This window comes from Ciconia boyciana, chromosome 9, assembly GCF_034638445.1.
Source record: "Ciconia boyciana chromosome 9, ASM3463844v1, whole genome shotgun sequence".
NCBI classification, from domain to species: Eukaryota; Metazoa; Chordata; class Aves; order Ciconiiformes; family Ciconiidae; genus Ciconia; species Ciconia boyciana.
In genome coordinates this window covers 13,380,577-13,408,052 of record NC_132942.1, presented here as the reverse complement: position 1 = coordinate 13,408,052, position 27,476 = coordinate 13,380,577, and the positions used below count along the sequence as shown (strand labels likewise).

The 27,476-nt window shown below is 39.5% G+C and overlaps 1 protein-coding gene across 6 annotated transcripts in view; it reads right to left on the bottom strand.

Moving 5' to 3' along the window:
- TTC1 (tetratricopeptide repeat domain 1) overlaps nt 1–13,262 on the bottom strand; it is a 33,587-nt gene extending 20,325 nt beyond the window's left edge. Inside the window, exons 1-3 of one of the 6 annotated variants that reach the window (XM_072873389.1) lie at nt 13,150–13,262; nt 12,182–12,514; nt 603–663 (exon numbers count right to left, since the gene is read on the bottom strand). In XM_072873389.1, coding sequence (XP_072729490.1) covers nt 603–663; nt 12,182–12,505 — 385 coding nt within the window. In that variant the 5' untranslated portion in view covers nt 12,506–12,514; nt 13,150–13,262. Of the gene's footprint in view, nt 1–602; nt 664–12,181; nt 12,515–13,128 lie in introns of all 6 variants that reach the window. The other 5 variants (XM_072873390.1, XM_072873393.1, XM_072873388.1 and 2 more) reach the window with 5 other exon arrangements.
- Nucleotides 13,263–27,476: the final 14,214 nt, after the last annotated feature.

The window sequence follows — 27,476 nt, the reverse complement described above, 5'->3', positions numbered from 1 at the left end:
ACACATATACATGTGTGTATCTCTCTATATAAACATATACATGTATGTATATACATGTATGTATATAGATGTACATGTAAGTACATATAAATGTACATGTGTGTATATGTATATATAGATGTCTGTATGTATACATACACACACATTCATAAAGAAAATGTATAACAGAGTCAGTGGATAAAAAGAAACGTGCAAATGTACAAAGGTATGAGAGAGCACTGAGCCACTGTGTCCTGCATCAATTCTAAGCACATGCATTAGCAAAACTCTGACCCTAGTGGAAGCCTTTTTTGATTAGTAAAAGAAACCCTGGCACTTGGAAGGCAGTCAATTCTGTATCATGTTCTTGAATTTAAACACTTAGCTTTCATGAGAATCCTGCTTTAGTAATCCAAGTCTTTGTGATTTAAAACTTAACTCTTAAGGAGATCTGCTATCTCTTTCTGTTCTCTAGAGCTGGATGAAAAATTACATAGATGATAGATTTGAACAATGATAGGTGTGAGATCTTCCTATGGGTTTTCTGCAACATCACCATGATGGCGAAGTATTAATCTAAGATTCTCTAACATCCATATGGTGTTAAAAGATTATCAACCCACCTCCTTTCTTGAAGTGCTCATTTCCCTTCTCCTTCAGTGTTGTGCTCTCCTTTCTTCTTTTCTACAAAAGAAAAGACAATGTCTCAAAGTATTTAATTGAAATGAACAAGTAGGTCAGCTGCAGTTCCAAATAAAGTATGAATGGAAATCAGAATAAAATATAACCTGAAGAATTTTAACTAGTACCAAGACAGCTTGCGTGTAGTCACTGTGACATGATATACTTTATATATCCATGAAACACTGGAGTATAACAACAAGGCAATTAAAAAGCTCCCGTTCATGAACAACAGTATGCAGCAAGAGCATTCATAGTGAATTACATGGTTTAAACTAATACGTTAGCTCTTTAGCTGGCTGTTTGCTTCTCCTTTCCAACTCAGTTTAATTCAATCCATACAGGTCAACTACATAGAATATATTTTAGATGTAAAGTCTCAAAAGTTTTGCTTGAAATAATTCCACCTCAGAAATTCATAGTTACTTTACTTTCAGAGATGTACAAAGCACGTTGAGCTGACTGCACTAGAAATAGGTCCATGGATAATACTGCCCTGAAAGATTTCTTATGCAGAGTGACTAAACCATCAGACGCAGAGACAGGAAGATTGTTCTGTTATACAGTGAAAATTGCACATGCTGAGCAGAGTTGTGTTTTCAACCATGAATATCTTAACAGTACTCTTGGCACAAGCGAAGTTGACATGAATGCTCTTAGCCTCTGACACAGAAAATGCAGGATGTCATCAAGCCATCTCTTCAACCTATTTACAATGGAAGTCTTTCACATGCAGACCTACCTCACACAAGTAAAAACAAAGCAGTATAAGTAAAACAGTAACATCAAAAAGCAATGCTCATGTTCATGAATCATTTCTATGGTAGCAAAATGATCATTTGACCACTGATTTTGCCCCCAACACACATGCTTACACAAAGGATTTAAATCAAGGTGTCTATAAATTACAGGTCATTGAGCAATTAAAAAGCCAACACTAGGAAAAGGAGCAGTTTCCTCTCCTGCAGATTGTGTAAATCAAGGATTAATGCAATTATCAATATCGCACAGAACATCTCCTTGGAAACAGCTAAATATAGTACTCTTTGTGGAACGCTGCACCATCTCACAGCTATGCAAAGTAGCTGACAAACAATACAAAATCAGAGGTTCTCTCCTCTTGCTTTTATTGGTTTTGGAAAGTAATTCACCCGACCACTGTCACCATCTTAGTAATAATAGATCACAATGCTCTGAAAACTAGGCTCAGGGGAATGGCATTCAGTTGTGACACACAAAATTACACAGTAAAATATAATCTGACCCTTTAGATACATGCCTAGATCACTACTGCCTATTAAATATGTTTTCTAATACTCATTGCTCCTCACATTTAAAAAACCAAAAACACAGGTCAGACAAAACACGCACCACTATTTAGAAACTGGCTTTCCTCCAGGGTGGACTGACAAACCTGCACAAGTCCTTCCGCAATACCACTTGCGCCAATGTAGACAAGCCAGCCGGTGCTTTCTAAATATGAGCATACAAACAAATTTAAGCACTTAAGGCACAAGCTGCATTAAAAGCCCAGATTCTTTGTATATATGCAGGATTCTGCTGTTCAGCACAGGGAGTACGTAACTGCATTTGAAAGCTGTACCCAAACTTTCAAAGTGGCACACAGAACAGCTCCAGCAAGGTCACTGCTACAGGCACAGCTGGCACTCCACAGAACAAAATTTTTAAAACATCTTTAATGCATATAGAGTGAAAGCACAACAGAATTAATTTTCATACCAGTGAACAAAGCAGCCAGATTTCAGCACAGAATAGGTTTGGAGATGATGATCCTACTGGAAAACATGAAAGATCTACATAGACAACCCTCATTCAAGAAAAGAAATGCTTGAAACACTAGCCCTACTGACTTCATTGCTCATGACCTATTTAGAACTGGCCTTTAAGTGCCATTAACTGATTCACTGTTGCATAAGGTAGAATTACAACTCTACAATAATGAAAGAATTTTTTTCATATAAAATGAGAACTACAGCATGGTCACAGTACTCCTGATGCAGAAACCCTAAAATCAAGGAATACTGGATGAAAAGCTTCACCTGTATTATCATTATTTTGTTTTATTTTATTAAAATTGTTACAAAATATTACATGTTTACACCAGTTAAGTATTAAATACTAATATAAAAAGTGATTTGCAGCAAGAAGGCTTCAGGAGAACAAGCTTTATATAAAAAAAAAAAAAGTAAATGGAACAAAAAAATTCTTCAGTTGTGGGATTCCTTCTCAGGTAGCCAAGAGGATTGTGACCTCGAGTCTCAACAGCACAGAAGGAAGACCAAGGTGGCTGTGTGGCCATGTTCACTGGGGAAACACGGGCAGATGAAAGTTCTGAGCAATTGAACAGTTTAAGGACTGTCACACTGGGAAGCTGAGGATTCCAAACTGCACAAACTTGAAGGATGGAGAACTATTAGTCACATAACTGCTACAGACATACAGTGACAGTCTTGCAGTCACTTCTGAAAACTGTAGTCACCAGAAAAGCTGTTGTCTAAGCATGTTTCAGAAGCCATCAGCATTAAGAACACCGTATATGGTTTTGCAGCTTACTCGGCTCCCTGGAAAGCAGCAATGAAAGCAATGCAGTCCTGGTTCAAAACCAGTATTTCTGTTATAGCTTGACCAACATTTTCAAGATATCCCTGTATGACGGGTTTCAGGCTGTCCCCTAAGTTCCAAACTGTACAAGTTTTCGCAGTATTTTTCAAAAAGGTGAAGTCTATAGGGTACATCACGCATCATTCTGGATTTGCATTTCAAGTATGACCCATAAGCAATACATAGTAGCAGACTATCCCTAAAAGCAAATTCTTCTGGCTTTTCCACAAAAAGTAAAAGCATATGTATTAGCACATCACATCCTAAACGCACTGCCCTATAAAGCACACGATGTATTTGTGAAATAAATACATCATCTATTCCCCATATATAAATTTATTTAACAGAAAATCCTAACACAAAAGCAGTGGAAAGTCAACTATTTTGGATTAATTTACATTTAACCTGAAAGGGCTGCTCCAATGGATGCTGTTAGAATATATCTTCTATTCAAATTCAGGGTAAAAAAACCCAACAAAACAACCAAAAACTAAAGTGCTGTTAGAAGACATAACCTTTTCACTCAGTATGCTGCATTTCCAGCTTCGATGCACAATTGCAAATTGACTGGTCATCAGTTTGCTGTGATCATATCAGCCCAGAGTGAAAAAATTGCAAGTGACTTGTCCTTGGGACAAATTTTGCACAATGTCATTTCAGTGTCCCCACCCAGTAATTTTTCAGCAAAAGATTTAAGTAGCTGCAGGGCAGGCTACCCTTTCCTCAGTGAGGGAAGTAGGTCAGACTGAACTCCTAGAATGCTCTGCCTAAGGAAAAGATATCTTGACCCACTATGTTCCCTGAGGCTGCTCATATACACCATTGGGGTCAGGCACAACTTCCCCAACTTACACTCCATTATGATCTTCTGCTATTCAAAGTCAGCCAAATCTTAAGGTTTGTTTTTTTGCAAATTTTATTAACACAAAGATGGCAAATTCCAAGTGGCAGGCATTAGTTTTTGATGTACAAAGTAAAAAAAATTATTTTTTAAAGTCCAGAATAAATAACTGGGTTTAACAAGTAATATGATTCTTAAAGGATCTGATTAGGAATGTTTACAGATTTGGATACTGCATTACAATTGTCCCTATTCTGAAGAAATTAGGATCTTAACATAAACCTGCCTGGCAAGCAAGAGGTGCTGAAGATTAAGGCCTGATCTGAAGTAATGAGAAAAGACAGCTTGGCCTTCTGACCATTAAGTACAGCAATTCAAAAGAAGGGGCACCAAATACAGTCCCTGGACCTCAGGTACTCTGCCAAAAACCTCAGGGTTAAAAATAAAAGCATTAAAGCGTTATTCTACTGTCAGAGAAGAAAGCAACCTACACATTTTCACTGTTTGTTTTGGAAGTAACCAACACAATAAAAGTGCTGGAAGTGAAATCCTTAAATATAGCTGGTGAGAGCTGAAGGACAAACACCCTCAGTTTGTAATGCTTCCAACTATGCTTCTTCTGGCTGTTCCTATGCATTTTATTTGATCAATTGATTTAACTTTGCTAGGAAACTGGTTTTGGCTTCAGTTTTGTCAAGAGCACCAAATGTGTACTCTCTTCTCTGTAAGGCTATTTATACAGTGTGACAATGCACATCTGCATCTCATATACCCTTTTGTAAGGTCATCAAGTAGCAGTCAATTTAAAATTACTCGGGTTCAAAGGGTGCACAGAAGCAAGGAATTTAAACAGATAAAGAATGTATTTTTCAGCTTCAAATACCAGTTCTATTTCTAAGTCAGCCATTAGTAGGCATCTGCTTCCCCCTGCAGTTTTGTGAAGCTATTGCTGTATCATGCATTCAACGATTTGAATTCCAATTTAAGGTTGTAGTCACTCAAAAAATCCTTTTTCAAATCTTGCTAGAGTTGTCACTTGAAAACTGTGCCAAAGTTGCTCTCTACACTTAAGAGGTAGAGTAATAAGCACTCCTAAACTCTGGCCGATTTCTGCTCATTGTAACTCCATTGGGAAAGATGCATTAGTCTTTCTACTGCCAAATCACTACCTCTTCCTGAAATTGTAAGCAGCACTTCCAGAGACAATAGGTCACATACATCCTTGACAGTCAGTTTAAGTTAACATGCCAGACTAACTGTGACTATTCCTGAGCGACAATACACGCCATTCAGTCGTTCCTGTTCCAGAGGCAACAGCCTCAGGCAGAAAAGTGCAGCTGACCACTTAATCCATCACCACCACAATTCAAAAAGGTCTCAATTTGACAGTATCATCATCTTTGAGAGAAATGCAAAAATGAATATAAGACTAAAATCAGATAGCAGCACTGAAAGAAAGATGAAGGTATACTTTTTCACTCTATTAAACTGCCGTGCACCAAAAGCCCTTTTTTAGTTTAAAAATGTAACTCAAAGAACTATAAATCACATAGGGAGATTCTAACTCCAGATTTTACCAGGTTCTTCTTACCAGCACTTGGAATTAATTATTCTAGCAGATACAGAGATACTTCTCAAATGGAATTCTCCAAGCTTGGATTAATTCAGAAAATGTAACAGGATGTTTTGTTCTATTTTGCAAGCCGTAAGACAGGGCAGTTTTAGTCTGGCAATCCATCTTTTCCTCCAGTTTGACCCAAACAATAGCGTATTTACTATTGGTGCTGTATTGTATACAGGACTCAGGTTATTAAAGTAGGTCATTTGAATATGGGGATTACCTTTTATTATATTTCACAAGATTGCATTGCGACGCCCTCAAAATCCAATTGTCTTTCAAGTTTTATTGCTATACAAAATAATTTTGAATGCTGATGAGAATTGTTAACGAAAGATATATTCTTTATTGGTATTTGTCAGTAATTTATGTAATAAGTTTTACTGCTGTGCAGTTAGTTGGATTGTCTCCTGTATTAATACTCTGGTTTTTTTGGTCCAACCACATCATTCTTTCTGGAAAGAGTTCTGAGACCATCTCCAAGTGATGAACACCTGAGGACTGCTCCAAAATATGACTCGCTTCGTTGTACCCTATCTTCCAGTTTGTACCCTAGCTTTTGTTTTGTAAATACAAAAGCAGTAACTTTGACAGATTCAAGGTTACCATACTATATTGGAGAGATGGAACTAGGAAAACACCAAATGCTGAAATGAATGACTACACCTGAGAAGCCACCTCAGAAGAAATCCCAGATCAGTTCTTCAACCCCTGGAAAAGCAAATTCTATACAGAAGCTATAATTTATGGAAGAACAATGGGATCAGCATGAAGCATGGGGAAGAAAGGATGAGGAGAGCAGCAGCTTAAAGGAAATTTCTTGATTAAGACAACATTCTCTAACACATCCTAGAACTTCTGGATAAAATGGGGGGGGGGAGGGGAGGGAGTTTTACTGTTTAGCCCAGAACTGAAAAAAATCTCAGGTATAACTCAAAAACACTATTTCTCAAAGATCAGTTTCACTTAATTCTTACAGAGTTGCTAACAAGATACTAATCAAGAATCTCCTCTACTAGAGCTGTGTTCCTTGTCTTGCTGACACATTTCCTAGCGTTAAAATAAAAGTTGAGCATGATTACAGCCAGCTGTAGCTCTAATGCACATGCAACAGCCCAAAGAAGGGAACTGCTTTTGAGGAATATTAAATATTTATTCCAGGGTCTTACAGCAGCTAGAAAGGAGTGTTCTATATCCAAAATAAGAGCTTACTAGGCCCGGTGCTTAAGTCTTTGCTAGACAAGGTCCAAAGAACAAGACAACATCTGTCATGATAGAAGAGCATGAGGGATTCAGAATCTTGCTGCTGGATAAACTCATAATTAATGGGTGTCCCTCCAGAAGAGGACCGGGTCAGACTGAAACAATTACCATGTAACAGCTGTTGGGTGTCTTCTGATTAATTCTGCAGACTAGACCAATGTCAAAGCCATCACTGTCAATGACAACTAACCAGAAAAATCTGTTAGTAATGCATCAAAAGCAATTTACTGCTCAGTGCCTCCGCTGAGGCAGCAATCAGCATGCTTTTGAAACAGCAACAACAACAAAAATCTTATAAAAGTGAATTTTGTTTCAGGCTGCTTAATTCTTAAAAAGCTCAGAGCTGCAAGTCCAGGCAAGTAACCAGGCTCTATGCTACATCTATTTTTAAGAATACTTCTTGTAGGTTTGTGTCTTAATATCCCTTCAAGTTCTTATTTTGCTTCATTGTGCAGAGAAGACTTCTTACGGTATCAGTACTGGAAGTAATTCCTGTTGCTTAAAATTAGAAATCTCACTGTATGGGGCTCTCGAAATATAATTGAGAGAAGACAGACAACCACTTGCTCCTTCCTTTTGATCTCAGCAGCAGCTTCTGCACGGGTGAGAATTCCTACTCAGACCTGCTACCATGAAAGCTTGCACATAGGATATGCATAACTACACAGAGCAAGGACTAGAATCTGTCTTTGCATCTCCAGAATAAATTAGAGACTTTCTTTTCTACAGCCTAGTTATTGGAGAACATCACTCAAAAGAGCTGATTTATTAAAGCTGCTAAAACCTAACAATGGGCTTAATTAAAAAAAAAATACAACAAACCCAAAATTATTAAGGTGTAGCTCCATAAATTTGATTTGAGCAGGGCTAACATCCAGCTCTCCTTCTGACTTGAGTACATAGTTTACGGTTGGTGGTGCTGCAACCACAATTCATAGGAAGTTTTTCTTATTTAGGCAAGTAGTCTAATTGAAGAAAATCCATCTACCCCCGTACGCTATCACAAGGCTGCCATTTGATGTCTACTTCTACCAGCACTGCCCTTGATCTAAAAATACAGCATTATTTTTCATCTGAATCATTCCCTGTAACTGGTTCACTGCACATTCACACAGAGAGGTGTGCTGGCACAATGAAGGAGGCAGCAGGGGGCTGAGAATAACTGATCAAGGACTGCTTAAGTAGCAAACACAGCACTGCTGCTGAGTGTCTGGTCACAACCTAAACAGTCAAATAAACAAGTTCTGAATATTTCTTCCTCATTTTCTCCAGCTGAAAAAAAAAAATCATGTTGCTCTTCTTCTCAAAAATGACCTTTTGAGTAACTGGAAGGAGATTTAAAATGTTTGAAAAACTCTGAATAAATGGATGTACAGCAGCTGTTTTCAGACCATAACTGCAGTATTTTTTTCTTAAAAGCTGCATCATTAACAGATTCTTTTCATAATCAAAATATATAGCACATTTCACTTTCAAAAATTAAAATAAAATAAAATTTGTAGCCATCAATTCCAAATACTATGAGGCAAGTCGCAGTGGCAATTCAGGAATGACCCATCCCCGTGGTTTTACTACACAGAGAATGTAAGGTGATTCAGGGTAAGATCATGCAAAGGGGCTACTTCAATAGTTATAACAACTGCTGTAAGCTTCTAATTCATCTCTAGTTTCTGGATTTCTCAAGCTCTGCTTATAAGAGATACCAACAATATTTTGTTAGAGAAAAAAATAGGTATATTTTAAAGACTGCTTATATAATCCACTCAGAAAGCTCTCTATGGAACATAAATAAAGTTCACAATATAAGTATTGCCAATCTAATAGTTATGGTGATACTAAGAGATGCAATCCCTCCATTTCATTAGGTATAATCATAAACCAACCTGAAAGGCACAATTACTCAATACCACTGGAAATAAACCTACAGAAAGATGAGAACTGCAGCTGTCTCCATACTTTCTCTAAGGAAATATTTCCAGCTTTAAACAGTTATTATTCTGTACTCCCATAGCACCTTTCAATGGAGTTCCACAAAGCTGAATGCAAGTATTCAACATTCATGATTCTTTTGCTCACTTTAGGGACGGCAAAAATTGATGTGCAAAATTAAATGATTACCTAACAATAAAACAGAAACAAGAGCAGCACGAAAACTAAGACACCCAATTTCCAGGCCTGCTGCTCTTTCCAGAGTTTAATTCTATGACATAATTTCCTCCCAGCTTTTAGCATTTTGTCTATGAAACTCTCAAGCTGCCTTCCAAGTTATAGAAGCTGCAGAAGCCTCTTCATGACTCATGATGACAATGTTCCTTGCTGTACAAGCAATACATACAAGTAGAAAAAAGGGACTGTTTAGTCTAAACTGGAAAAGACACAAGGGCAACATGATAACGGTTTTTCTGTGTAGTGAGTAGGTCAAGAAGAGTCATTATTGCCCTCTGCTCAGCACCTGAGAGAATGCATTTGGAGAGTGCCCAGTTTTGGTGTCCTCTCCACACAAAAAACAACGAAAAAAAGACATCGACTTCCCAGAGGGAGTCCAGCAGAGGGCCCCCAAGATGGTCGGGGCAGTGGAGAGCGTAACCTAACCAGATAGCCTAGAAGAACTGAGTTTGTTCAGCCTTAGGAAAAGGCGGCTCAGGGGAGACCTAACTGCTAGAGATAATGGAGATGGACTCTTCCTGGAGGTATGCAGAAAAAGAAGAGCCAGTGGTCACAATTTGCAACAAATGAGATTCTAATTAAATATGAGGAAAAAAGTTTCCACCATGAGGGTAGTTAAACACTAGAACAGGGGCCCAGAGAAGCTGTGCAATCTCTAGGCTCCAAGATGTTTGCATGCCTCTGGGCAGGCTGATCTATTTTATCTAACTTTGAGCAGGGCGTTAGACTAGATGACCTCTCCAGAGGCCCTTGCACCAGTTAACGTCTTGAGATTCCCCCTCACCCCCATTATTCCTTATTAGATCTCAAAGTATTACAACTGGCAAGCATCATTACACCCATTTTACAGATATCAAAACTGAGAGACAGAGAGAGAGATATTAAGTGATTTCCACAAGATGAAGCAGCAGACAAGTGTTACATTTGGTCTCATTCCTACTTCAAAGAGATTATATTCCATGTTCCACTTCCCCACTAGTCCCATATTGCTTTTCCACCTGAAGGAACTTCTATATTAACATGACAATCTGTACTACAGATTAAAAACTACCTTTTTTGTCTTCACTGATGTATTTTGGTCAGAAATCCCACCCTACCAGCAAGCGAACTATTTGAGTCACAACTTGATTAAATTTCTCTATACTGGTTTGTAACAAACAATTTAGATGTTTGGTTGCCTCTGGCATCTTAGCTCTGCATGTTTCTGGTCCTCATTCTCTATTTATAGTAGATGGCAGTAAGACCATGGCATAGTCAAGTTACTGCCAAGCCCCTCCCTCTTTCCAACTTTTTTGGGCAATGTATAGCCAGCAATTATTCACTTACACAACACAGATGGGGCTAGCCAACAGTTAAGAAAGTGTGGTCCAGCTTTACCAAGTCAGTTGAATTTGAAAAGATCAGCCTGCCTGTACAAAAGAGTAATAAGCTCCTATAAATTCACTGAAACATTAATAATATTTTAAGCACTTTCAAAAAAATTAATTTGATATGACCATTCATTTATTTTTCATCAAATGCCTCATTTTACTAGTACTTGTCCATTACAGTAGTAATTTCTTCTACTGCTCCTGATGATTTGGGAGTTTCCGGAATAATAACTATACAGCTATACAATACACTATCTTCCGTTATGAAGTAATGCTTTCCTAAGATGCTGCCTACCTTCTCTTGTCAGCTGCCATTCCTTTCTCCACTTTCTCCTTCCCTCATCATAACCAGTTACTCACTGTTACCTATGATCCAAATTGTGCAGCTAACCTTTCAGTAAGGACTTTATTTCCTTTATTAAAATAAGATCTAATTCATGCCTACAGGACTACAAGATAAAGTTTGCTGAAGTATTCCCTTCACGTAAGTTACAATACATCAGAAGTCCATCTTTTCCCCAACTGCCAAAGAATATAGTAGTACTTTTTGTCACTATTTCAATTTTCAGTAAAAGTAACTGCTCATTTGCATAATTCAATCAGATTTTAAGAGGCTGGATCAGTTCTTTGAAACGTGATCTGTTCAAGAGGCCAAGCTATATAACTTGTCAAAAATAGAGTGTTCAAAAAAAAAAGTTTACAAGAGTTTTATGTTGTGACACAGATTTTAGTTTAATATCTTTACCCCCCCACCATTTGCAAACTAAAGTTGAAAAAAATTAGGGGGGAAAAAAAATTTTCCATAAATCAGTAGAAAGCCTTCCACCATTTGCTACGAGAACATAATTACCAGCAGAAACCACCGCATTACTCAAGTGAACAGAGTTTAATTCGGAAAGTGATTTAACGAGTTTTCTCAAAGTTAGAAAAAACCCCCTCTATCTTTTTATCCAACTACTTGATGACCATAATATCTTAGAACCCTGAAAACTAACTGCTGTCAAGCGACACCACTGACTGAGGGTCAAAAAAACTTGTTCACACAGACTTACAGGGGAGTAAACACCATTACAGAAGCTGTTAGACTTCCCCCCAAGACCTATTTCGTTATTCCCCACCACATTATCCAGTTTGTTACCGAAACATTTTGTCCCATGTAACCATACTGAAAGTAAACAAAACCACACATTCAATGTGTTTTGTTTGTTTAAAGCTTAAGGAATCTATAGGGATACTTTCAAATTTAATCCCAATTAGTTGTATTACATAAACCAGCTTTTCAGATATGAAAACTGTCCTGAAACTTGCTCTGAGTTTTGGAAAAGCACCTTGCAGCTAATCAGGTGAAAACAATGAATGCACACAACCAAGTAACATGAAACAGGGAGATTTTTGTTTCTTGTAATCTCTCTGAGTCACAGTAACCTTACACAGTGGTGAAAGTAGACAAAAATCTGCAATGGAATGTGATGATTAAGAACAGCAAGGAAAGCTAACAAAAGTATTTGTTACCTAACAGAAGACATTAAGAACAGTAAAAGTAGACACATAAGAGTTTTAAAGGTCCATTTGCATGCTGGTCACAAACCATTCAGAAATGTGACACCTGAAAATATATCTTTTTATATTCAACACTGTTACCTGTTTTTCTTCCTCTGGCATATCTTTTTCTAGTTCTAGTAAGTATTCTTCATCTAGTTCTGTCTGCCTCCTTGAGCTATTCTCATCATTCTGTAAATTCCCTTCATCATCCAGCATAGGTTCTTTTGCCTCAAAGGAGTCATGACAGTCATGGAAACACTCATCTGCTGTTGTGGGATCTTTGGCTGAAGATGGAGTATATCCACTTTCAACGTTTTTGGGATTCTGTGCATCTTTGGGGCCAGTCTCTGCAGACTTCTGAGCAGAAAGCTTTAAGTGATCAAGTAATTCTTCAGGTGGACTTGCATCTTTAAACTCTTCCATGCTGGACTCCTTGGAGGGGTTACAATTTTAGAAATGAGAAAGAAATAACTCTCAATAAGCATAATATAAATGCCTTGTCAGCAAACGAATCTCTAAAGTACTTAAGAGTACTCTTGACAACACCTGAGGGAAACTATTATCCCTCAGGGGAGGGAGCAACTTATACATGCTTCTTCTATGCACTGTACAGCGACATGGGGCCACTACACTCTTCCCATAAAAAAGTTAATTCACAAGCTCAGGTTCCCAGGACCGGCACGGCACAGCACTATGCTACGGCTTTTCCTTTGCAGTGGGACTGAAGTCGCACACACTTGCCCACCCTCAGGCCTCAGCACCCCGTCGCCCACCCCGGCCCCCTGCGGGCCGCGTGCAGCGAGCCCGCCGCCGCCCCAGGCCCTGCACCGCTCTCCCCTTCAGCCCCGTCACGACCCCCCAGAGCCAGGCCCCAGGCAGCCGTTCCCGGCTCTGTCATCAGCCCTATCCCGCCCCCTGAGATAAGGGGCCGGGCTGCAGCCAGCGCCCCCCATGACGACGACAACGACGACACCGCCGCTGCTGCCGCTTCCCCCCTGGCTGGGCCGCGCCCACCCCCGAGCGCCCTCCCGGCCCCGGGCAGAGACCTGCGCCTTGCCTTGCCTTGCCTTGCCTTGCCTTGCCTTGCTTTCCCTTCCCTTCCGGCCGCCGCTCCTCACCCTTCACCCCGCAGATCGCTTCCTGCCGGCGCCAGCCAATGGGAGGAGGCCGCGCGCAGGCTGCTGGGATTTGCAGTCTTGCGAGGGCGCGTGGCTCGGAGCGCGCGCGGGTCGGGGGTCTCGCGGCGGTGGGGCGCGAGCCCTCCTCAGGCAGGGGCCGGGGTGGGCGGCGGCCGTCCCCGGCAGGAACGGAGCTGAGGGGCCTCGGCCTCGCCCTTGGCCTCGGCCCCGGCCCCTCTCTCTCCCCGAGGCCGCGCTCTGGTGTGCGCGGGGCGCTGAGGTCGAGTTTTTCAGCGCGGTCCGGTTGCGCCGCCCTTTTGCGCACCTGGAAGGGGGTCTCTTGCGGGTATTTGGGCTCACGGCGAGGTTAGAAGTTACACCTTGAAACCACCCCTGCGGTAGCATTGGGGTAGGCCCCTCTTGGACTGGGTGCAGGGTAGCCCTGAGGAGACGGGGAGGCTGGGGGCTGCCGCCCCAGAGGCTGCTCAAGGGATCAGGCGCAGTTAAAGCTACGGGCAGTCCCTGGGATGGTAGAGCCCTGCTCCAGTTCTCCCCATCCGCGGTGAGGGCGCGGCTCGGGCTCACCGGGAAGCGGTTAAGGGATGGGGGTGGTGGTAGATGAAGCACAGGGCATAGCTAGGGATGATGCGGGTGGACACTGGGAGAGGTGCGGTTTCGGGAAAGCACCGCCTGGCTTGAAAGGATAAATCGGGGTGAAACCGTGATGAGCTGAAAAAAAAAAGTGAGAAGATAATAGGAAAGTCTTGGTAGATGGGCAAAAAGAGGGATGATATCTACAGCAGCAGATTAGTGATGTTGGTTCAGGTTCTGTTGCCTGCACTTCTTTAGCCTAGTGGTTCGTTTATCTAGTGAGTGACTATTTAGCATGCATGTGATAGCTGTATAACATCTAAGGCACCATGAATTGGTTGTTTCCAGTATGGAATTCGTTTTTGTTTGGTTTTTTTTATTCCAGTGACATGTGAAAACTGAGTTCTGTGTAATCAAGCACTGGAATAAAACTCCCTTTCATCTTGTTTTGTATGCATTCCTTGTGTACCCCACAAATGTTAATCCCTAAATTTTGAAACAAAACTGAATTTTCACAAGTTTTGAAATCAAAGGCCTGTGAAGCAATGCCTTTTTATTGAAAATCACTGCCAAGCCATGAGGCAGTTAAGGCATATCCTTACGAGGTTTTCCTTGCTCTAAACAGCTTTTCAGTAAGCATGGTCTGATGAAAGATAAAGTTCAAAATGTTCCTCTAAATAAATTATTAAATGCTCTAATTTAAGAAAAAAAAGCCAATATCAAAACCCAACAATAATCAAAAAGCCCCTGCACTATATAGACTGTTCCAGATTTGGGTTAGGTAGAATCTGTTCTGATCAGTAGGACATGGTCAAGGATTATCCTCAGAGAACATGGGTTCTTAAAAACAGAAGGTAATGAATCTTTTATTGAGAGAGTGATTCTTTTTTCCCTGTCATACTGTGAGGAAATAACACTGTTAAAGTCATATCAGCTCTTTTGGGGTTACCAGCCAGCATTGTTAAAATACCAAGAAAGTATTAGATCTGGCAGAACTCTGTTAGTGGACTGAAGTGTACCTATCCCATATGAGGGTGCCAAGGCAGAGGTGCATCTTTAGAAATATTTTGAGATGTGTTCTGACTTCTGAACTTCTTGTAACTGATGTCACCAGGCTTTGATTCCAGCCTGAAGGGCCTGGGAGATGTTTGGCATTTCAAAGTTGGGGTAAAAATTGAAGATTCAGATGCCAGATTCATTTTTGGTCTTAATTTGTTTGATGACTGCTTCTGAATGAACATTTCTAATGACTGAGTCTGTTGGTGCCAGTGGTGGATGTGGGTATTAACGAGAGACTGGAACACTTTGCAGTAAGTTGGCAAGAGCATGGCTAGTTACAATGAAAGCAAACAGGAGCTCTATGGCTGATTTTTCTCCCTCTCTCTCTGGATAAAAAGGTGGATTCAGCACTCTGCAACATCCCAGCTGCAATGATTTAGCCCACAAAAATGTGCCTTTCTACTGTTCTGCTAGCACCGTGTAATTTATTTTGACTTACAGAAAATATTTCTGAACCTTCACATTGTCCTGTTAAATATGTCATTTAGGGAGAAAGGAAATGACAGCTGTGGTACAAAATCAATCCATGCAGTTTTGAATTTCCTGAATTGCTATTTAAATCTCCTCTGGCTGTGCAAAGAGCACAGGGGTTTGAATAAGTTACGGTGTTTCATCCCCAGAAGGAAGTGAACTGGTAAGAATAATACTGGATATCAGGGATCAGCAACCCATCCAGGGTGGTGTGCCAGCCTTATTTTAACTTTTCCAAAAGAGAGTTTATTTGCCAGAAAAAACTCTACAGGAATTGGACCTGCTTAGAAGTTTTGAGCTGCTGCTGATCAGTGGCAAGATACTACCTTGCCTCTGTGTGAGGCAAGGGTTTCTAGTTTCCACACAGCTCTGAACTTAGTGGGAGCCAGGGCTCAGAACATTTGCTTTTCAGGAATGCCATGGTTCCCAATTCCAGTCCCTGGCCAGCCCTGTTACGCACCATCCAAAATCTATCTGCCGCCTTTGGCCCTATCCTATGGGGTTACTATTCCAAAGTGACTGACAATTTTTCCTTATCATCACATTTTAAAATAGAGTTGATGAAACATACCATCATATTGACTCCATAGGAAGAAGTGTGAGAAAAATTAGCAAATTTTACCACACAAATTTTCTGCCTGCATCTTGTCTGATCTGGAGACACTTTGAGCCTGCCTGAACTTTATAACTGGAGTGTATTCAGCATTTTGTTCACACAACATAGGGGAAAAGATGCAACTCCCCAGAACCCCAGTTCCCTGCTGTCATTTAGGGGTGATTATTCCTTTATGAATCTTTACCCTAGATCTAGCAAGAAGGGCAAGCTTTCCTGTGGTCCTACTTTATTAAAGATGGGGATTTCCCCAGGAGTCCTTTTTAGCAGAGTGACCTTTGAGCCTCATGGCTGCTGTTTAGGATTGTTCAGTTCCCCCTGAGGTTAGCTCTGAGCAAGCTGCAGCTCAATGAAAGTCTCTGAATCTCTCTCCTGTGGAACTGCTCCTCAGTGCCACTATGAAGTAAAATCCCAAAGGCTTCACTGCTATTCAAGGAATAGACACCCTCCAGGAGAACCAGGGGCTCTCTGCCCAGCATCAGGGGACCAATCCTCCAGCTAGAAAATGAAGAGGCAGAGACTTTCTAACCCCTCATTAGGTATCAACGTAGTCAATGCATATGACTTCTGTCTTTAAGGTTTCCAAGTGCTGACTTACTGTCTGTATGTCTCACTTTCTCTTCTTTACACTGTAACTTTGCTTACAGGAGCATTGTGTTCGTAGGTTACTTTATGTTTGGAAAATACAAGAACAAGTTGTCTTGTAGTATTTTCAAACATACACATCTTAGTAAGAAACACTTACCCCGGAGGTTATAGGGCAGTTGCCAGTTTTTACCACTAAATCTTACTTGTTCAAACAGAGAACATGTTACTGCTTTAATCAGTCTTTTAGAACCTCTAATTCATTGCTGTAAGTGGAAGTGTATGAATAGCTGAAGATTGTATATATACAAAAAATGAAAACTCGGTATCATTTGTTTAATCTTCTTGGTGCTAAGGGATTTTTCAGAGCATTGGTGTTTGTTTAAGTGAACACCTGTTGAAAAAATCGAGAACATATTATCCTGAATAAGTAGATATGTTTGGATAAGAATTCAGGGATGGAAGTCTTAGCTTGTATTGTTGAGATTTACTCCCTGTTTCGAATGGGCTTACCTCTCCGGGTAGGCACGCAGCAGAATCCAGGGTCACTGAGTACCTCAAGAGAATCACTTTAATACTACAACACTTATGGAGCCAGGCGTAAGTTGAAGAGGTAAAGTCAGAGAAAGAGTCTATATCTCAATACTTTCCTCCAGCAAGAACTTCTTTAGCCTTCCAAATTTTTTCCTGTTTCTTCCCAAACTGACAGGGTGATGATGGTGATGTTATCGGGTGTGATCAACAGACTGAAGTACAATGTAGAGTGCCAAAAGAAAAGCTGGAGGAAGTAAATAATGTGTTGACTCTAGCTTTCTCAGTAGTGCTGAAAGAAATATAAAGAGGACCAAAGTGAAAGAAAATTTGTATTCTTTTGTTATTGACATGGAAGTTTTCTACTAGATTATATAGAAATACTTTTTCTTACTGCTTTATAGATAAACTTAGATTTTGCCTACCTTTTATAACTATTAATACTATTGTAGAAGACAAGAGGGCAACTGGGAGGAGTAGAGCATTTTACTTAGATTGTTAAAAACACATATTTTAAAAATTCCTAACAGTTACTCCCTATTTTGCAGCAATGCCTAATTGGCAGTTGGTGAAATGACTCTGCTCTTATAATAAAGTTATGGAAATTCATAGTCTAATATCCTTGAGTTTGCTAAAACATCTTCTAACAAGACCAAAGACAGTGAGAATTTGTCATATTTCCAAGAATAAAATGTTCATAAAATGTAACAATAGACATACAATAGTTTAAATATTACAGGTCAGCTGATTTTATGCTGAACAAAATCCTGAGAACAATACCTGGCAACTAAATCTCACACTGGGAGTTTGTAGCTCCAGTATTTATGGCCACATTTTCAAGATGGCTCTGCAGGCAATTAGTCATCTAATCTGTGTGCATAATTACAGTGATTTCAGGGACACACTGGGTGACACTTTACTGCTGAATGTCATGTGTTTGCTCATTTGCTTGATGTATATGAAAAAGCAAGAAATCTGAGCATAAGAAAAAAGATGTACCTGCATTTTGAAAAAATCACCCTTAAAACATTCTGGGTCTTATGATAAATAAAAGCAGCTCTTTGCTTGTTAAAGCTTGCACTCCCACCTGCAAACTTGTGATATGCACATATTTCATTTGTCTTTGTGGATAGCAATTTTCTAATATTTCATTCCAGAAAGTTGCATTGTTTTTCTAAATGTTTCCATGAACTGTGAGTTATTCTAGTTCTGAGCTCCCTGATGAACATTTCACATTTATCTGTCTCAGGAATGTGTGGATTTTCCCATGTAACTTTGAGATGATCCTAAACTTGTTTAGTCTCACATACCATTCTAGTTTCATGCAATATTAAAGGTGTTAATGTATTTCAAATCTGAACCTGAAGGGAGGTTTAAATTTTGCCAGTAGACAGAACCAAAACCCTGGATTCAAACAGCCAGAGACTATGAGGATATGCATTTGAATTTCGCAGTCTTTAGACATTCTTAAATACTAATATTTACGGCAGAAGATTCACAAGGTAGAGCCAACATGAGGCCCACAAACTGAGCAATATGTATCGCCTATGCATGCTTCTTGTTTTTCACAGAATGTCTTAGCTTTGCAGGAGGAACACAGCAGGACTAGAACAAATTTGGGTTATTAATTCTGCATATTAAAAGGATCTTTTCTCTGTAACCTGCTTCGGGCTTGCTCCGTTGCTCACCTGAGTGCAGCTCCTCTCAATTAAGTGTTGCACTAGGATCCCTAGGCTGGACTCTCTGTTTTTACCCAGTCATGAAAGCACGAGCCTTTGTTGTTGGGTGAAAATGGCTAATTTACACTCAAGCTTATAAAGTATCTGATGCTGGTAACTCCTGATGTATTTTAAAAGTATGCATTCCTTCAGAAAAAAATCAGGCTTGTGCTGCTTAAGACAGGAATAATGTAAATGAACAGGCATACAACAAGAGTTTGTTAATGCGGTTGTTAAGGCACTTCAAGCCACATTGGGTGCAATACTGGTACAATACCAGCACTGCAAAGATGCATACGAATTATTGCACTCACAGCTAGGGTGCAGATAGGCTGACTGGCATGTACTGCAGCTGAGTAGAATTTGGGTTGCTAAAATTCAGCATTTCTGGAAAATAGCTTCTCTTTTTTTATTATTATTATTCTAAACTCATGTGTTTTGCACAAGAGATGAATTATTTTAGGAATGAAGACTGAATGAAAGAGTTTCTACCAGCTTCTATATCTGGAAGCTTTCAGTCAAATGATGTGGTGCTTTTCACAGCTTTCTTTTTTTAATAGGTTCTAGTCCCAAGTTGCCTGAACAGCATTCTCTCTTTTTAAAAATAAAACAGAATAAAACTTCAAGTCACGTGAATTTCTGTGGAAACCAAATTGCTACCTTATGTAGTTTAAGGAGAGGATTTTTAAAAGCATCTGCAGAATTTAGTTAGTTGACTTCTTTTTCTGTAAGCTTGCCAATCAGCTTTACTTCATGGATCTTATTGTAAAAAAGAAATGTTTCAACAAATCAAACTGAGCTTTGGGAACTCATAATTTCTGGAAGAGACTTAATTGAAATTGAAGATAGGAAATCTAAGTTCTCTTGCTTCCTTAAGAAAAAGTCTTCCTGATTTACTGTTAAAGAGGCTGAATTCGTAGTGTGTAAAATCCAAGGAACTCTTAGCTGGATTAAAGTATTTGTGAATCTCACCCAGAATAGAAATCCAATAGATGGCGATGTTGGATTTTCAAAGACAGTTACCCATTCCTTTCCTTGTAAAACTGATCCAGTTCTTAATGAAATAAGGGCTGAAGCTCCCCTGTCTTACAATAGTGCAGGACCAGACTCTAAGCTAACTAGAAGAAGAGGGATGAACTGTTCCATAATTACCTCAGGCTCCAGAGCATATGCTAAATTTACTTTTTGGGACAGCTTTTTTGATCTTCACAGTGAAGAAACCAAAGCTCAACAAATCAAGCAAAGAAAAAATTATTACCATTTTTCAGAGGTCATATGAAGTTCAGGTTCTTTGCTAGAATTAAACATTTGCACACAAGTCTCAGTGGAATCAAATTTTTGTGCTTCCCAAAGAACATTTTAAAGGAAACTGTGAAATAGGCAATTAAGGGTTTTTTAATCACAGCTATAAATTTAACTTTTACTACATCCACTTTTTAGGTTGACTTATTAAAAAAATTGTGAAGGATTCTTACTAATTTTGAACATCTATTCTCTTTTTCTCCATGTCTTGGCTGGAGTCCTATAAAGATTATGGGAATTACTAGATAGGGAGTGTGTTCTTCATTGGTCAAGCTAATATATTTTGACATGAGAAATTTCCAGTAACAACACCAGATTTCCTTTCCCTGTCACCTTCCACTTATCTGAACGACCCTATCCCAGTATTTTTTCAAGCCTGCCATTGTTTTCATCAGTTTGACTGAAGTTCACAGAGTATAAAATAAGGGTCCAACCTGTTAATTAAGACTATTCTTTGCCTTTGTCACTGTTTACATGTTTTGTAGAGGCAGGATGCTTGTTATTCAGCCAGTGTAAATGAATTTGTCTCATTTGAGCTCAAAACTATGCCAATTCACATCATTAGAGTACCTAAAGCGGGATTTGCTATAGTGAAGTTGCTAATTCATCTGGTGGGATCGCGTGCCCTACCAGCGACTTTCATTTGGGACATGCTGCTTCTTACACTGGTTTCAGGCTCACACCCTCAATGGTGCTAATGGAAAAGTGAAGTGACTGAGACACGTTTGTAATCTCTATAGAGTTCACTGGTTATAGGAATAAATAAAAAATGGAACTGTAACATTAAGCCAGTGCTTGATTAAAATCAGCAATAAGCGTATCATTGTGAATGACCTAAAAGCAGAAAAAATTGTTTCAGATTAGTCTTATTAAAACTGTGTACTCAAATTTGAATGTCATATTCCTAAAATTATGGATATTCTAGGAAAAAGCCAAACCATAGATTACAACTGAGTATAAATTGAACCTAACCTTATGCTTTTACAACCCAGGCAAGAGAGCAGAGGAATGCAGATGCATTTGTCCATGTCGTAGTGACATGAATTGGCATAATTGCCTTGCTTTTCCCTACAAGGAGGCTTTGCTTATCTCCTCATTTTAGTTATAAATCAATCAGATAAACATGGTATAACAAGCTGTCCTGTGACCATTAGGATGAATAAAGGCTGATTTATGGATTTGCAACCTTTATCTCTTAACACTTCTCCCTTTCACTTGCTATTTTCAGCACCTTAATTTGTCTTCCATGTTGTCCTCCCACATGCCCTGTTCCTGTCTTATTTGCCTGTCTTACTGGGCAAATGGGAGCATGTGGCTTAGCTGCTTCCGGTCCATGTGTGTGCTGACTAGCTTAGTCAGCATGTACAAGCTTGGTAGCCAGCAGGCTTTGAAATTGGTCAAGAGACAGACTTATAAAAGTATTCTCCTGAGAAGAGGCACTAATTGGGTCCCTTCCTTCTATTCAGCCACAAATTTTTATAATACAGAATTGATTAGCTTTCTTAATTTAACTTCTTGTTCAATTTGGTAGAAATCAATGAAGAGGTTCAAGGGCTAATAAGAAGAGGATGGGAAAGGAAGCTGACGGATGGACAGACAGAATAATTGTGTGAGCCTCATTTCTTTAAAATACCAGGGTAAAGATCCATGCAAGTTAATGAGCAATACGTTATTTGCAAACTTTTATATATATTCATGTATTCATCTACAATTAAAGGTGAAAGCAGATTTGCATAATATATTGGAATAAGGTCTCTGTTCCTGAATCCAGAATTTTCTATGAATAGGCTAAACCATATCTATTTTTATATCTAGATGTCATTCTCTCTTTCCCAGAAAATGTTACACACTGTTGAATGTATATGAACTTTGTTGATGCCTTTCAAACGTCATGCTTGTTCTCAGCTGGCTGGCACAAATATCTCTACACAGGCAGGAGAATGGAGTAAAAAATTTCTGTACACTTTACCGCAGAAAGCATGGTTAATGATGCTTTGATTACTATGTGTTCAGAAAGAAATTTCTCTTCCATTTCATTGACAAACCAATAATTACACATCCCAAGAGAATAACGAGGGAGTTTAGAGCTGTTTGCATGTATAAGTATACAAACCTAAAATAGTAAGTAATGGCTAGAGAGAGCTTAAGAAGATACATCATTTCTGTCTGCTTGTAATGTCAGCTGAGCAGATGGCTCCAGTGAGCCACTTATATGTAAAATAGCTGTTCCCCTTTCTTCTGTGAGCCTTTGGAGGTTTTCTTTCATACTTAACATATTTGCTGAATGTTATACATAGGTCTGCTAGAAAGTATTAAACTCTTATAAGACAAGTATATGGAAAAATATTTGATAAAAGAAAAAATATGCCTGCATAAATAAGGGTTATCTAGGATGATAACAAAAGACAACAAAATACTGTTGTCTATGGATTGTGTGCAAGGCATGGAGAGAGTTAGGTGTTTGACAATGGGATCTAATACAGACTACCTGGGAGAACCTAAGCTGAAAGCTGCCTGCTGGCATGTACTAGGACATTGCTGGGAGGACAGAAGGCACCCTGAAACCCTGCCTTGTCCGAGGACCTCGCTGTATGCTGCAGGAAGGTATCTCCAAACTCTTGGGATCCACAGTCTAGATACATGTGCTGAGAGTAGGCACTTTCAGCTGTTCTTTGGAGGGAAGAGTAAAGCTCACTCTTAAAAAAACAGTTAGAGGAGGCCTAACAGTTACAGAATAGCAATTGGCATAGCAGTCATTCTGTAAGAGGGACTCGTGGGTTCCATTTTCTCTTCACTCTAGGGACTGCCTTAAACCCTAGATAAAAAGTTTTGCTGGATGTTTCCTGTAGAAGCCATGCCACTGTATAGCTGGGACCTCAAGGTGCATTGTGCAAGGGGGAGGGAATGTCCTGCCACAGTGCTGTGCACAGCCATCTGAAAGGGAGGAGTACTGATCTCTGCTCCTTGCATTGTCTGTGCAGATTATTATACAGCCTGGAGGTGAAACATAGAAACTGTTGTTAAGGCAGAGGCTGGAATTTTCCTAGGTTAGTGCCCTGACCACTGTTAACTGCTTCAGGTGTTTTTACGGATCTTGGAAATCATGACTTACCTTTCGCACAAATAATATGCTTCATGAGGAAGGTAACTAGTACCCCTTCCAGTCACAAAAAAGTCATAGTGGGTGGAAACATTTTTTGGTTCCATTCAAGTGACTTAAACTAGCGAGATGTGTCTGCATATTCTGAAGTATTTCCTTTTGACCACTTCAGGGTGCAAGTGGCGTTCCTTTGTCTGATGCATCATCCCTGCGATACCATGCGCTGCCCTACGAAGTGTGTGAGCCATAGCATTACCAGCATGGTTAGGGAAAAAGGTAAGTGTATCTGTTGTTGAGTGTATCAGAACAGAATCCAGTTTATTCTTGTGGGAATGAGCTGGTTAGTTTGTGGTCACTAGACAGGAATAAGCAGTTGTTAGTACACCAGTACTTTCGTACCATAGCTGCTGTGGATGATCCTCTCCTGTGTTGTGTAATTTTATGCTCATTTGTATCAGGTGAAAGTCAAGCACAGAAACTGAGAGCAGAGAGCACATCTGTTGAATAGAAAGTTGCTATTTTTACATTTTCCAAACTAGGACCTGCACTTATAATAGTAATCTCCCCTCTTCTCTCCCTGTCACATTTGGAAAGATAATAGAAAACTGCATTTCCAAAGGGTAAAGAATGTAGAATGCTCTAGAGTTTCAGTCTCATTCAGTTGGATTGATTTTACCATAACTCTTTTCAAAAATAAGAAGCACTTGTGATAGCTGAGTGCATTGAAGCCTAATGGGTTTAATTTATGTGCAGCTGGGCTGTAACAATACTCTGAGCCATTACAGCTGTGCCTCTCAACTGAATGGCTTTATACAAGCCCCTAGTTAGTGATTAAGCTCCATACAGTAGCTTAACCTGGAGAAATTCACAGTGTTTTATGAACACCTTCTGTGCTAAATGGCAGCAACTTCTCTTTGGAGGCAAATTATTTGTCCACAAAATGGGTTCATCAGAAGCTCTGTTAATATGTATAAAAAATATGCATGATGGAGTATAGTTGCATCTGATAGACCACCATCATGTGTCAGTTGCCATTTCAGTAGATTGTGGATGTTCTGCTTGTCAAATTAATTTTGGCTGTACTAAAAAAATGGGCTAACATGGGCTTGTTCCACAAGGTTTGGTGATGATGTCCTGACCCAAACAGTTTTTCTTTTAAAGGAAAACATTGCAAAAAATGAAGGACTAACAAAAGGAAAAGGGTGATTTGTATGGCCTCATTTGGGCTGGCTTTGCCTGGTGGGGGTCATAGAAGATTCCAGTGGTAAAAATAAAGACATCGAGAACGGATTTGTTCTAGGGGAGTCAGGTGGCCTTGCAGGGGTTTCATATTTTAAGGTGGCATATCAGACTTCCTCCTCTGTAATCTTTGTGGTCTCTCCATCAGATCCATGTATTTTTTTTTCCATTTTTACAATCAGTTTTATTGCCTGTACCTTCATCGAAACTGTGGCTGGAGATGAAGTAGGTGGTGTTGGCAACTTATGAAAAGATGTGACATGACTCTTTTGAGGTCTTACATAGTTTAGCATATTTGCATGGATGGGTCCCCACTGGTACAGTGTTGCTTGGCATAAGAACAGGCTGCATGGGGCCCTACAAAAATGGGAATTCATGAGACGAAAAGTAAAAAGCTTAGAAGAAGAGCAGTCATCTGTTTTTGGGAAGTTGTGTAATATCGTGCATGGGTATGGAGAGCCTGGCATGGCAAGATATGTAGATGACCTGGAAAAAAGCTTTGAGAAGAGAAATGTATTTTGGAGAAATATTAGGAATCCTTCCATCTTATATTTTTTACAGTTACAAGTTGTAGGCTCTCCAGTCTTAAAATGTAATTGGGTAGTGATTAAGAATGAGACACAGTTTGTTAAAATTATATCTGAAGTATATATCGGGTATTGCCTGAACTTGTTCTCACTTCTTTCTGTTATCCCTGGTTGCTGTGCTGGAGCCTACAGTTTGTCATTCCTTCATCTGTCTGATGCTAGGGATTGTATGAGATGATCCCTTAGGGTGTGGCCTAATGAATACGCTAAGAAAAATGGGCCTGATGTAAATGTCTGTCTTAGAAATGGCAGACTATACTTGTTTTGATTGCCTGTGATGATTTCCAACTTCTTGTTTTCCAACTTCAACATGGTGAATAAACTTTTTTCCCCTTCTTGTTTTCCCTAGTATCAGAAATCCCAAAGTAGAGCTTCTCTTAGTTTCCTGTTTTCTTGGCAAGGCAGCATAACCTAGTCATGTCCCCAGGGAGGTTGCCCTTAAGATACTTGCAGGACTTGGGCTGTAGGAAGGGAAGCACTACAGGGTAGAGATCCTGTGGCTCTTGAGCCACATATGTTTTGCATGCAGTTCAAATGTGCCTCCCACGCTAGGCAGGACATGGGAAGAGCAGCAGTGCTGTGGCTGGCTGTGAGAGAAAGCAAGCTAACAGGGGTGGATGAGTCCACGTTGCTGTCCCTGCAGAGTTCAGCAGCCTTCCCAGCTCAAACTTACAGAAAAGCAGTGTAACTCTCGGGGAAAAATACTCCTCTCTGCCTGTGGAATGCCATCTCTTCTCCACTCTTTAAGGCTTATGGGACATGTGTCTTGGGGTTTTTAGTTCTCTGAGGATTTTGGTATATGGTTCATAAGGTTAGAGGCACTGGATATTCTAAATGGCTTGGACGAGCATTATGTTAATGCGTATCTTCTCCTTCTGAATTACAGTGTTTAGAGAAAGCTGTTCTTTCAGTACTAAAATGGCTGAAATTGTCTTTCTATAGATTTAAAAAAGCAGTAAGGGAACTCCCCTTGCAGTTTTTGTAACATTACATGTAAAAATGTACAAAGATGATAAGTACTCATAGATCACTTCAGTATGGGATAAAAGCCTATCTGATTTCATAGGTAATTAGAGAATTATGTCATTGTTTAAAGAGCTTAAATGATAATCAGAGATCATACAGCCTTTGTTAGGACTAGAAACTACTTAAAAGAATGATCAGTCTCTGAGAGCTACATAGTTAAAGTAGCTAGTTAAAGTTAGAGTAATGGAATGCTATTTATTCTGAAAGTTTGCAGTATCACTTAGAAATTCTCAAATATGGATAGCATTACTTGGATTTACTTTACACTATACAAGTCATGTGTGACTCAATATGTAGCTGAAGCGTGCTGTCAGGTGGTTAGATTAAACAAATTTATTTCCAATTAACAGTTATTTTGACGAAGCTTTACAATACCCAAAAGTGTTTGACAGACTACTGTAGGTTCCCTCCAAAAATTACAACAATAGGTTAGAAATATGGTTGTCTGCCATTTAGAGGCCCAAAGAGGATAGCTTTGTACTAGTATATCACAGCTAGATAGAATATTCTTTATGGCAACCTCAATAAATGAGGAACAAGAGTTTGTTTATCTGTTTTATAATATTTTTAAATTTTATAAGCATTGTTCTTTTAAGAGGAAATTGCAGCCTTCCCCACAATCAAAATGGAATTATTAAAATAGGAGATTGGCCATAACTTCAATCAGGATAAGACTCAAAATATACTTATGTGGTTCTTACTATAACACATGACCATGGGAAGACCTTGGAACATGACTTTCCTATCATTGCTCACTGAGCTGGGGGATATTTCATCTAACCACAAGCCACATCCATCCCTGTCAACTTAATGAGAGAATACACATTTAAGGAAACAAAAGGAAATAGCTCTCCCTTGGGACCTAGCATTGTTAGATTGTCCCTAAGTGTTTTTAGTACATCTGTTTATGGTTCATTCTCTGTTTCAAGCTTTAAAAAAGTCACTATTTTTTAAAATAATTCCTAATAAGGAAAGTCTTGGTTGGAGGAAGGAGTAAATACCAGTTTTCATAGTTTGTACCACTTCATGTAAAAAAAAAAACAGTCGTTAGTTTAATGATTCACACTTAATTGCAAGAGATGAAAATAACTTCCAAACATGACCTAAAATGTCCTAGAAGGTATTCTCAGGAATTCTGTTACAGCACTGTATTATTGAGCTGAAAAATATTAATGAAAATGAAATTTACACTGCTCCATTGTTTTGACTCTTGCTATCTGAGTGGCAAAGTAAAAGCCTCTAAATGTGCAATACTATTTTCAAAGTGTGCTAAAAGAACCGGGGGCTCAGCGTATTTGTCCTAAGGCTGGGCTTTGGGCCTCTAGCAGTCAGTGCTCTTTTGCGCTGTGTCCACGACGCTGTTTATGAGGTATTTGGAGTGATTTATGAGTGTTGCTTTTAGAAATCAGATCCTCTGGTAGCCTGTATGTTTACAGGACACTTACTATTGTGCT